General features: G+C 39.0%; 1 protein-coding gene across 3 annotated transcripts in view; it reads left to right on the forward strand.

Moving 5' to 3' along the window:
• Positions 1–1,118: 1,118 nt before the first annotated feature.
• The window catches only part of CEP70 (centrosomal protein 70), an 80,392-nt gene continuing 67,899 nt past the window's right edge, over positions 1,119–13,611 (forward strand). For all 3 annotated transcript variants that reach the window (XM_082654108.1, XM_082654109.1, XM_082654111.1), the window contains exons 1-3: positions 1,119–1,193; positions 2,785–2,883; positions 3,568–3,670. In XM_082654108.1, coding sequence (XP_082510234.1) covers positions 3,662–3,670 — 9 coding nt within the window. In that variant the 5' untranslated portion in view covers positions 1,119–1,193; positions 2,785–2,883; positions 3,568–3,661. The remainder of the gene's footprint in view (positions 1,194–2,784; positions 2,884–3,567; positions 3,671–13,611) is intronic.

Here is a 13,611-nt window from a genome sequence, read left to right on the forward strand (position 1 = left end):
CTCTAATAAAACACTTCTGATCTATCACTTTGCCTCTCAATGAATTCTTTCTGTGCTGAGACATAAAGAACAGCAGGTCCTTGAACCCCCTCTCCCTCCACGCATTTCTGCCTTTCCTATCTGTATTGCTGGGGAACTCTTCACCGTTCAGAATCATTCTTCTTATGCATCTCTCTAGGTTTGTAGTTCTCTACCTTGGCTGCACATTGGAATCACCTGGGGAGCTTTACAAACTACCAATGCCTGGGTCCTACCCAGCAGATTCTGATATACTTAACTTGGGGTCTGAACATTGTTTCCAAAGCTCCCCAGGTGATTCTAATGTGCAGCCAGGGTTGAGACGCACTGGTCGAGGAAGACTTCAGGGACCTAGGTAAATCCTCCTTTTCTTTCCCTTCTGTGCCCTAGACACCTTTCTCTGATCATGCCTATCACACTACACCTTAATTTCAGGGTGTATACCTATCTCCCTAACTAGATTTTGAACATCTCCAGCCAGACACTTTTGCATTTTTGGAGCTCGATGTATGGCCTGACACTTCGTGGAGATTTGGAAAATGTTTAATGGGAGGGTAAAACGTCATCAACAAACACTTATTTGCGTCCTCCAAATGCCAGGCGCTGCACCGCTCAGCCAGGTCCTGAACATAGAGAACACGCTGACGTGACCCGCAGGAGCTAGCAGACACGACGTGTGTGTGTGTGTGTGTGTGTGTGTGTGTGTGTGTGTGTGTGTGTGTGTGTGTGTGTGTGTGTGTGTGTGTGTGTGTGTGTGTGTGTGTGTGTGTGTGTGTGTGTGTGTGTGTGCGTGTGCGTGCGCGCGCGTGCGCGCGCGTGCGTGTGTGATCCAGGTAAGTGAGAGAGACAACTTGAGCCAGAGCCTATTTTCAGCTGCAATGGAAGTGCGCAGGCGCAGACGACAAAGCCGGCCCGGCACACACAGGTCTAAGTCAAAGTTAGGCCCCACCCGCAGAAGCGGAGCCAACCAGAGGGCGCGGGGCAGGCCCAGCCTTCCCGGGCGGTCCGAGAAAATCGCTCCGGCGTTTAAGCCAGAGCAGAGGTAGGCCTCTCGACGCGCTCGGGCTCGATTGGCCGGCCTCCCACGGCGTGGTAACGGTCGCAGAGGCGGGGCCGGAGGCCGCTGAGCCGGCGGGGCTGGGCGCGCTGCTGGTGAGCGGCGGCGACTGAGTAAGGTGAGCGGCTCTTGGGGTTTACAGAAGCGGCGGCTGGAGCCCCTGCCTGAGGAATCCCGGGAACTGACCACACCTGCGCCCTGCGAGTGGTCAGACTGACCCTTGCTGGGGTTCCCAGAGAGGAGCAATGAAAATCCCAGTGTAAAGGCCGGGGGGAGCGGGGTGACCTGAGAAACCTGGTTCAAGTCTGGCTTCCCACCCTTTGTGATCTTTGGCTTCCCATTTAACGTCTCGGCGCCTCAGTTTCTTCATTTGTAGGACACAGCTGGTAATTCTTGCCTTATATGGTGGTTGAGAAGGTTAGATGAGGCAGTGAGTGTGAAGCGTGGAATGATTGCCGGCGCAGCCTGGATTCTGGATAGGTTGTAGTTACTCCGTTCCCAAGCGTCCACTAGGGCCGACCCGCTCCGCTTTGCAGTTGTCAAGGTGTCTGAGAAGGTCGCTTGGCTAGTGAAGGCCCGTAGCAAAAGGTGGGGGCTCCGCGGACGGGTAGAGTAGGTATCTCCTTCTCCGGTTTATTAGGACCATTTCAGAATCGGAGGGGCCTCTTTATGCGAAGCCTAATTTGATTTTATTAAGAAAATCAATGAGGTGAAAATATTGCAAGGCTAAGAGACCCGTAACACGCAGACCAAACAGGTTTTTGTACCACTTTATTTTCTAACCGTGATAATGTTAAACACTGGGCACGCATTACCTCTGTTGGTTTCAGTCCTCTGTATGAGGTTTTGTTGTGTTGTGTTGTTTTACTTTTGGTATTGCCAAGTAGACCCGGGCCTTCCCCGCCCCACTTTGGGGAAGAGGTGGCTGACTAGGGTTTTGCCCGCAGCTTCTGCTTGGAGGCGTGTTCTGACCCTTTATGTAACCTCTCGCGGGGCAGAATGATTTGGTTGAGATGAGATCCAGTACTAATTCCGTTTCCTTATTTGCGGTAGATTCAGTTATTTTTAGGAACGTTAAACAGCATGTTGGCATATTTTTGGAATAGAGCTTTTGCATTTAATAGACAATAGAGACTTTGAAAGCATTGGATGTTCCATTTATTGCAGTAAAGTGAAATACGTACTTTTGAGAAAGCTAATTGCACATTTTGATGTGACTCACTTGAGAAAGAACAGCTACTGGCCATGCTTTATTTACAGTTCCCCCCCCCAAAGTAGTGAAAAATAATTACATTTTAATTTATGGTGCATGTTACAGGGGCTTCAGACCTATAAAGGGCAAGTTACCAAAGGACTCTTGGGAGATCTCAGTGCAAGGAGATAGAAATGTGTTTTGCTTCTATGCACTTGGCTTTCTATGCTGTGTACAAATGAACTCCAACCCTGCAACTCCTATTCTCACAGTCTTACTTTAGGTGTGTTATGACACTGATTAAAGCAAGCTGCACCTTCTGCTTTGGCTTTGGGAAGCATTGGGTCTCTTCTGACTCAGAGTTCCAGACCTATGTCCTGTTACAGCTTGTAGTGGGGTAAAGGCAGCTGCAAACTATTGGCACATTAATTTCACAGTATGGACTTCTGAAAAGGAGGGCTTGGTCACAGGTGAAATTGTGAAAGTTGTTCTCCCTGCCTTTGCTTTTTGTGTTCAGTGGTATCGTCTGAGAGTACGCCTGCCTGTGAGAATTATTCTACTGCCGCAGACCAGCCAGAGAAAGAGGATTTCACCGCCCAGGGTCAGAAGGGAAGGGGTAAGGAACTGCAGTAGCACCGACGGATGGGGTCAGAAGGACCAAGACAACTGATGGTTGCAAGGCAAATTTTATTATGCTACAGTGGCAGATTATCTAGACTAGAAAAAGGAAGGCTGCCAGATGGTGGTTTACATTATCTACAGACTGTCTCGGCTCAAGGTTAACTCCCCTGGGAGAAAACCCATAAACCCAGAAGCATCAAAAATAACCTGCACGTGCAGGGGGGAGACAGCTTTGCTTGTCTCATTTTACATTCTTTCTGATCTCTGGGCCCTGGTGATTTATCTCCCATGGAATGGAACAAGGAGGGGAACAAGTAGGCACAGTCCCTTCGAGCAGCGGCGGCATGCATTGTATGTCTGCAGCTTGCTCTCAAGGCTGACTGCTTCCCACATTCTACCTTTGAAGCCAGAATCAGAATTGATGCTAGATGATGATAGAATTGGACTCCCAGGTAAATGTTTCAACAGAGCGGGGACAGGAAAGATAAGGGGAAAGAAGACAATGGTGAAGGCATGTGGTGGTGAGCATCGGAGTCCATTAGCTAATTCAGTTGTTCCAGCTTCTGTTTAGTGGTTACCACCAGTAAGACAGATGCCTGTTCTGGGAATAACACATGACCATTCTTACTAGGAGATGAACTTTTTAAGATTTGGGTCTCTTTATCTTTTTGAAACTTAGATGAAGATCCAGTTTCAGATATGAGAGTCACTGAGTGATCATTTCATTGAGATCAACTTGAATGACCAGGTGAAAAGTGCAAGAGGACTGTGCTATGACTGAGGTATGTCTGATGTGACAGATAACTCTCTCTGGATGTTGAGAGACTGGAAAGGATCTGCTAATTGTGGAATACTATATGTATATTTTGACCTCCTCATAATCCTATCAGATACTGTATTTTTTTTTTTTTTTGGCCACACCCCACCACAGCATGTGGGAATCTTAGTTCCCCAACCAGGGATCGAACCTATGCCCCTGCATTGGAAGTTCAGAGGCTTAACCACTGGACTGTCAGGGAAGTCCCTCCTATCAGATTTTTTAAACTCAATTAAGGAAACTGAAGCCCAGAATGGTTAAATAACTTTTTAAGATAACACAGATAGCTGGTCACCAACTCTGATCACCACTTCTGTGTGCCAGGCACTGTTCTATTTGTCCTTTCTATATTAACTTTCCTAATCTTCACAAGAACCTATGAGCTAAGTACTTTTATTATCTTCATTTTATGATAAGGATATTGAGGCACAGAGATTAGTACTTTCTTGGTTGCGTGGCAGAATCCATGATTCAAACCTAGGCATTCTGGCTATACCAGCCTTCTTTTAGTTAGTATTTCCTTTCCTTTTGCTTTTATTGTTATTTAACAAAATCTTTTTATTAAAAAATGAATTTTTATTATGAAGTCAAACAAAAGAACATACATAAAAATGTGTAGCTTAATGAATTACTGAAAGACGATACCACCTAGGTCAGGGTGAAGAACCGTGCTAGCTGTGTTAAAACTTCGCTCCATCCCAATTACAACTACTTGTGTACTCCCATTAGTAGCCATTCTTCTGACTTTTATAGTAATTGCTTCCTTGTGTTAAAAAAAGTTTTTTCATAAATCTGTATTCTTCAGCACTATAATGTAGTCTTGTCATTACATTTTTAAAAAAATCTCTTTTAATCTGTAGGTTTTCTCCCTATTCCTTTCTTTTCTTACAATTTATCTGATGAAGAACTTGGGTCATTTGACGTGTATACCCTACAGTCTGGATTTTGCAGATTGCACACTCATGTACAGTTAATTATGTTTCTCTGCCCTGGGTAATTCCTGTATATTAGTAGCTGGATCCAAGACTGGATCAGACTCAGATTCAATCCCTTTGGTAATTCTCTAGGTGGTGTTTGCCAAGACCATAGGAGGTGTGGAATGTCGCATTGTTTCTCTTTGTGTTTTCAGCACCTGTTTGTACTTGATGCCTATATCTGTTCATTGAAGGTTGCAAAATAGTGGTATTCTATCGTGGCTTTTTTACTTATTAGTTGGAATATTAGTCCTTTATCTATCATTTGAATATGCAGCAGTACAATTCCTTTAGGAAAGGCAGCATAAGTGTTTGATTCTTTCCATTTATTTACCAATTTTTGAGAAAGTGAATCGATTTTTTATCTTCTGAAGACAATTCTTTTTTGTTTTGTTTTTGAGACAATTCTTTTTAAAAATCTAATATCAATATGAGGTCATGAATTTAAACATTTTACGTGTTTCAGTTCATTGCAATTATTATTATCAAAGCTCATGTGGTCTCATCTTTGGCTGGGGGGAGCCTATTCAAGCCTATCCTTTTGATATGACCCTACTAGTCTTTAATAGCTTCCTTGTTGTCTGATATCTTAAATCAATTCTGTCCCAAATCTGAAATCATCATTTCTTCAAGAAACTCTGTTTTTTTAAAGAAGGAAATAGGATTTCAAGATCATAATCTGTATTCTAGGGATACTGAGTCAGTCACTGTTTGAGGGCTTTCAGTAGACAGGCAGATATAAGTATCCTAGCTCTATCTGTAGACGCACACAGAACTCTTTTCATCTTGTAAAGCTGAAACGTTATACCCGTTAAACAATAACTCACCATCCCCCCAAGACCCTGGCAACCACCATTCTACTTTCTGTATAAGTGGAATCATACAGCATTTGTTTTTTTGAGATTAGCTAATGTCCTTAAAGTTCATCCATGTTGTAGCATATGTAAACATTTCCTTCCTGTTTAAGGCTGAATAATATTCCACTGTATGGATATACCATATATTGCTTATCCATTCATCTCTTGATGGAACTTGGGTTGCTTCCACATTTTAGCTATTGTGCATAGTGCTGCTGTGAACATGGATGTACAAATATCTCTTCAAGACCCTGCTTTCAATTCTTTTGAATATACCCAGAAGTAGAATTTCTGAATCATAAGGGCAATTCTACATTTAGATTTTTGAAGAACCACCATGCTATTTTTCACAGCAGGTGTACCATTTGACATTCCTACCAACAGTGCACAAGGGTTTCAATTTTTCCACATGCTCACCAACATCCTCACTATCTGTTTTTTTGATAGTAGCCATCCTAATGGGTATGAGGTGGTATCTCATTGTAGTTTTGATTTGCATTTACCTAATGGGTAGTGATATTGAAATCTTTTCATGTGTTTATGGGCATTTTTATATATTCTTTAGATAAGTGCAAGTTCCTTGCCCATTTTTTAATCAGAATTTTTGTTGTTGAGTTTCAGGAATTCTCTATATATTCTGGATATTAATCCCTTATCACAAATGATTAGCAAATATTTTCTCCCATTCCATGGATTGCCTGTTTACTCTGTTGACAATATGTTTTGATGCACAAAAGTTTTAAATTTTTGTGAAGTCCAATTTGTTTTTACATTTGTTGCCTGCACCTTTCCTGTCATATCCATGAAAGCATTGCCAAATCCAGGATTGTGAAGCTTTTACCCTATGTTTTCTTCTAAGAGTTTTATAGTTTTGGCTCTTATATTTAGATCTTTGATCCATTTTGAGTTAATTTTTTTTTTTTTTTTTTTTTGTGGTGCGCGGTCCTCTCACTGTTGTGGCCTCTCCCGCTGTGGAGCACAGGCTCCAGACGCGCAGGCTCAGTGGCCATGGCTCACGGGCCCAGCCGCTCCGCAGCATGTGGGATCTTCCTGGACCGGGGCACGAACCCGTGTCCCCCACATCGGCAGGCGAACTCTCAACCACTGCGCCACCAGGGAAGCCCCATTTTGAGTTAATTTTTGTGTATGGTCTTAAGTAAGGATCCAACTTCATTCGTTTTACAGTTTTCCCAGAAGAGGAAGAGACTGACCATTCCCCTTTGGATTTTTGGCACTCTTGTTGAAAATCATTTGACAATAAATGTGGGGAATTATATCTGGGCTTTTTATTCTCCTCCATTTGTCTATATGCCAGTACCACTATGTTTTGATTTTTATAGCTTTGCAGTGAGTTTTAAAATCAGGAAGTGTGACTTCTCCAGCTTCTTTCTTCTTTTTCAAGATTGTATTGGCTATTCAGGGTCCCTTGAGATTCCCTATGTATTTTAGGATGGGTTCTCTATTTCTGCAAAAAATGTCATTGGGATTTTGATGGGGATTACACTGAATCTGTAGATTGCTTTAGTTAGTATTGATGTCTTAATATTAAGTCTTATGATCCATGAACATAGGATATAGTCCCATTTATTTATGTCTGTTTAATTTCTTTGAGCAATGTTTTGTAGTTTTCATCGTACAAGGCTTTCACTTCCTTGGTTAAGTTTACTGCCGTTTTTATTCATTTTTATGCTGTTGTAAATGGAGTTGTTAATTTCCTTTTTGGGTTATTCATTGTTAGTGTGTAGAAATGTACTGATTTTTATATGTTGATTTTTGTATCCTGCTACTTTGCTGAATTCATTTATTCTAACAGTTTTCTGTGTGTGTGTGTGTGTGTGTATTCTTTAGGGTTTTCTGCATATAAAATCATATCATCTGCACATAGAGGTAATTTTACTTCTTCCTTTCCAATTTGGATGCCTTTTATTTCTATTTCTTGCTTAATTGCTTGGTGAGAACTTCCAATTCTACATGGAATAAAAAGGCCTTTACACAGAAAACTATAAAACACTGATGAAAGAAATGAAAGATGACACAGACAGATGGAGAAATATACTATGTTCTTGGATTGGCATAATCAATATTGTGAAAATGACTGTACTACCCAAAGCAATCTACAGATTCAGTGCAATCCCTATCACATTACCAATGACCTTCTTCACAGAATTAGATCAAAAAATTTTACAATTTGTATGGAAACACAAAAGACCCTGAATAGCCAAAGCAATCTTGAGAAAGAAAAACAGAGCTGGAGGAATCAGGCTCTCCAACTTCAGACTATACTACAAAGCTACAGTAATCAAGACAGTATGGTAGTGGCACAAAAACAGAACTGTAGATCAATGGTACAGGATAGAAAGCCCAGAGATAAACCCATGCACCTATGGTCACCTAATCTATGACAGAGGAGGCAAGAATATACAAGGGAGAAAAGACAGCCTCTTCAATAATTGGTGCTGGGAAAACTGGACAGCTACATGTAAAAGAATGAAATTAGAACACCATACCTAATGCCATACACAAAAGTTTTCAAAATGGATTAAAGACCTAAATAGACCAGACACTATAAAACTCTTAGAGGAAAACATAGGAAAAACACTCTGACATAAACCACAGCAAGATCTTTTTTGACCCACGTCCTAGAGTAATGAATATAAAAACAAAAATAAACAAATGTGACCTAATTAAACTTAAAAAGCTTTTACACAGCAAAGGAAACCATAAACAAGATGAAAAGACAACCCTCAGAATGGGAAAAAATATTTGCAAACGAAGCAACGGACAAAGGATTAATCTCTGAAATATACAAATAGCTCATGGAGCTCAATATCAAAAAACCAAACAACCCAATCAAAAATTGGGCAGAAGACTTAAATAGTCATTTCTCCAAAGGAGACATACAGATGGCCAAGAGGCACATGAAAAGATGGTCAGCGTCACTAAATTATTAGAGAAATGCAAATCAAAACTACAATGAGGTATCACCTCACACCGGTCAGAATGGCCATCATCAAAAAATCTAAAAACAATAAATGCTGGAGCGGGTGTGGAGAAAAGGGAACCCTCTTGCACTGTTGGTGGGAATGTAAATTGATACAGCCACTATGGAGAACAGTATGGAGGTGGCTTAAAAAACTAAATATAGGACTACCATATGATCTAGCAATCCCACTACTGGGCATATACCCAGAGAAAACCATAATTCAAAATGACACACGTACCCCAATGTTCATTGCAGCACTACTTACAATAGCCAGGACATGGAAACAACCTAAGTGTCCAATGACAGATGAATGGATATAGAAGATGTAGTACTTATGTACAATGGAATATTACTCAGCCGTAAAAAGGAACAAAATTGGGTCATTTTTGGAGATGTGGGTGGACCTAGAGTGTGTCATACAGAGTGAAGTAAGTCAGAAAGAGAAAAACAAATATTGTATATTAACTCATATATGTGGAATCCAGAAAAATGGTACAAATGAACCTATTTCCAGGGCAGAAATAGAAATGTAGTTGTAGAGAATGGACATGTGGACATGGTGGGGGGAAGGGCAGGGTGGGACGAATTGGGAGATTAGGATTGACATAAATACACTACCATGTGTAAAATAGCTAGTGGGAACCTGCTGTATAGCCCAGGGAGCTCAGCTCCATGCTCTGTGATGACCTGGATGGGTGAGAATGGGGTGGAGTGGGAGGGAGGTCCAAGAGGGAGGGGATATATGTATACATATAGCTGATTCACTATGTTGTACACCAGAAACTAACACAACATTGTAAAGCACTTATAGTCCAAAAAAAAAAGAAGTGATGAATGTGGACATCCTTGCCTTGTTCCTCATCTTGGAAAGCTTTCAGTCTTTCACTATTGAGTATGATGTTTACTGTAGCTTTTTTATATATGGCTTTTGTTGAGTTAGTTTCCTTCTATTCCTAGTTTGTTGAGTGTTTTTATCATGAAAGGGTGTTGGGTTTTGTCAAATGCTTTTTCTGCATCAGTTGAGATGATATTTTTTTTCCTTCATTCCATTAATGTAGAGTAATACATTGATTTCTTTTCATATGTTGAACTATTCCTACATTCCAACTATAACTCCCACTTGGAAATGGTTTATAGTTTATAGTTATAGCGTATAGTTTAATACGCTGCTGAATTTGGTTTACTTGTTATTTTATTGAGGATTTTTGCATTGATGCTTATAAGGAATATTAGTCTTTAGTTTTCTTTTCTTGTATTGTCTTTGTCTGGTTTTGATATTAGGGTAATGCTAACCTCCAGGAATGAGTTAGGAAGTGTTCCCTCCTCTTTAATGTTTTGGAAAAGTTTGAGATGTTTTGGTAGAATTCCTCAGTGAAGCCACCATGTCCAAGGCTTTTCTTTGTTTGGAGTTTTTTGGTTACTGATTCAATCTCCTTACTAGTTATAGGTGTACTGAGATTTTCTATTTCTTTGTGATTCAGTCTTGGTAAGTTTTGTATTTCTAGGAATTTATCCATTTCATTTTGGTTATCTAATTTGTTGGCATACCATTGTTCATAGTATTGTTTTATAGTTTATATTTCTGTATAATTGATAGTAATGTCCCCACTTTCATTTCTGATTTTAATAATTTGAATCTTCTCTTTTTTTCTGTTCATCTAGCTAAACATTTGTCATTTTTGTTGATCTTTTCAGCTGTCTTTCATTGACTTCCTCTATTGCTTTCCTATTCTCTATTTCCTTTGTTTCTGCTCTAATTAATCTTTATTATTTTCTTTCCTTTGCTAGCTTTAGGTTTAGTTTGTTATTCTTTTTCTAGTTTCTTAAGTTGTAAAGTTAGGTTGTTAATTTGAGACCTTTCACATTTTTTAATGTAAACTTTTATAGCTAAATTTCCTGCTTAGCACTACTTTCACTGTGTCCTGTAAGTTTTGTGTTTTCATTTTCATTAATATCTTAAGTATTTTCTAATTTCTCTTGTGATTTCTTCTTTCATCCATTGGTTATTTACAAACGTGTTGTATTTAATTTCCATAAATTTATGAATTTTTTATTTATGTTATTGATTTCTAACTTCATCCATTTGTGGTGACTTAATTTGTGGCCTAACATGTAGTCTATCCTGGAAAATGTTCCATGTGCACTTGGAAGACTGTGTATTCTGTAGTTGTTCAGTAGAGTGTTTTTGTTGGTTTTTTTTTTTTTTTTTTTTGGCCACACCACACAGCTTGTGGGATCTTAGTTCCCTGACCAGGGGTCAAACCCATGCTCACTGCAGTGGAAGCTCAGAGTCCTAACCACTGGACCACCAGGGAATTCCCCAGAGTGTTCTTTATAAATCTATTAGATCTGGTTGGTTTACTGTGTCACATCCTGTTTCATTACTTTTCTTCCTGTTTCATTACTTTTCTTCTATCTGGTTGTTATATCTATTATTGAGAATGGGGTGTTAAAGTCTCCAACTACTATTGTAGAACTATTTCTTCCTTCAATTCTGTCAATTTTTACTTCATATGTTTTGGTGATCTGTTATTAAGTGCATAAGTGTTTGTAACTGTTATATATTCTTGCTGTATTGAATCTTTTATTAATATGTAATGTCCTTTGTCTCTAGTAACCTTTTTTGATTTAAAGTCTATTTTGTCTGATGCTAATATAGCTACCCTTGCTTTCTCTTGGTTATTATTTTCATGGAATATCTTTTACCATCCTTTCACTTTCAACGTCTTTGTGTTGCTGGATCTAAAGTGGGTCCTGTTTTAGATACATGTAGTTGGATTTCTTAAATTCATTCTGCCAATCTGTCAGGAGTTTAACCCATTTACATTTAAAGTGATTACTCATAGGTAGGAATTATTTCTCTCATTTTGCTATTGTTAGTAATATCTTATGGCCTTTTTTTTTTTCTCATTTCCTGTATTACTGTCTTGGTGTTTAGTTGATTTTTTTGTAGTGAAATGTTTTTCTCTTCACTTTTCTCATTTCCTTTTCTATATATTTTATCACTGTTTTCTTTGCAGTTACCATGGAGATTACATTTAACATTATAAATTATAACACTCCCCCACCTCTTTTAGTTGTTGATGTTGCACAATTACATCTTTATACATGTGTGCCCCAAAACATAAATTAATAATTATTTTAAATTAATTTAGTCTCTTATTTATTTTTTATTTATTTTTATTTTTGGCTGCATTGGATCTTCGTTGCTGTGCGTGGGCTTTCTTTAGTTGCGAAGAGCAGGGTCTACTCATCATTGCAGTGCGCAGGCTTCTCCTTGCAGTGGCTTCTCTTGTTGCGGAGCACAGGCTCTAAGTGTGCGGGCTTCAGTAGTTGTGGCTCACAGGCTCTAGAGCGCAGGCTCAGTATTTGTGGTGCACAAGCTTAGTTGCTCCGCGGCATGTGAAATCGTCCCAGACCAGGGCTCGAACCCATGTCCCCTGCATTGGCAGGCAGATTCTTAACCGCTGCACCACCAGGGAAGACCCTAGTCTCCTAAATTAGGTGGAAAATGAGATGTGACATTACATACCAAAGTTACAATAATATTAGCTTTTAGACTAGTGATTGTTTTTTTAAAAATTATCTGTTTCTTAACACATTATTGACTGGAGACTTATTAATGTGTCTTTTATTACCCAAATGTTATTGGCTGGAGATGTATCTATGTTTTTAGAGAGTGATACAATTAACATCACTGTGCCAAGCTGTTAGAACTTAAAATTGATCAAAGGTTCTTTATACAACTTATGATTGTCATTATCATTCACATTTTGCTCCTTTAAGTTTTTGTTCCAATCTTGTGTATATTATAAATGCAATTTTATTATGGTAAAATTTTCAAAAATGACGCATTGTGAAATTTTGAGTAAAGAAGAATTTTTCAGTGAATTTATGCAGGTGCTTTCTCTGATTTTCCAAGTGACGTATATACTAGTGTCTCAGAAGATGATAGTTCTTCAGAATATAGTTCTGATTTAGATGATGTGAATATTAGGCCAACAAAAAGACAAAAAACCTTAGTGATTGATTCTGATACAGAAAGTGAAAATGAAGCTCATGGTGCTGGAGAATGCTCCTTTGCTTCTACAGAAGAGTGGATTGAAGACAACATTTCACGAAAATTAGAAGACTTACAGATGTGTCAGGTGTAACTATTGAGTGTAATAACCCACAAAGTGTTAGTGAAATAACAGAATTAATTTTTGGTAACTACTTTTTCGAGTTGGTCACTTCTCAGACAAACTTGTATCACCAACAGAATGAAAAATCATATAAAAAGTGTGATAAGGCTTCAAAATGGACTGATGTAACTGATAGTGACATGAAGAAGTTTCTTGGATTAATAATTTTGGTGGGACAAATAAGAAAGTCACACTGGAAAGAATATTGGTTGGTTGATCCCTTACTTGAAACACCTATCTTTCCAAAGATTATGACGAGAAGAAGGTTTGAACAAATAATGATATTTCTTCACTTTAATGATAACTCAGAAACTCCACTTCCTGCAGACAGAATTTCAAAAGTTAAACCTCTTTTGGATTATTTTCTACCAAAATTTCAATCGATCTATAATACCCAAACAAGAACTATCACTTGATGAGGCAATCATAAAGTGGAGAGAACGGCTCAGATTCAAAACCTATAATCCCAGAAAACTTACAAAATATGAAATTTTGGTCAGGATGGTTAGTGAAAGTGAAATCGGATATCTATGCAACCTTGAGATTTACACAGGTGAAGCAAAGAAACTGCAAGAAACAATATTATGGGTCCTACAACCTTATCTTAATTTATGGCACCATATTTACTAAGACAATTATTACAACAGTGTGTCCACATCTGAAATATTGTTGAAAAATAAAACCAGAGTTTGTGGGACCATAGGAGAGAATCGTGTCTACCAAACGAATTAAAGGAGAAATCTAAAAATCTACAGTGGGGAGAAATGACATTCTTACAGAAGGGAGAAGTGATTCTTATATGGAAAGATAAGAAGCTAGTCCGCATGGTGACAACTATTCATGATGCCTCCATAGCATCTACAGGAAAGGAAGACAGGAGGACTGGCCATCAGATAAGTAAGCCTACT

This window comes from Grampus griseus, assembly GCF_964374135.1.
Source record: "Grampus griseus genome assembly, chromosome: 5".
Taxonomy (NCBI): domain Eukaryota; kingdom Metazoa; phylum Chordata; class Mammalia; order Artiodactyla; family Delphinidae; genus Grampus; species Grampus griseus.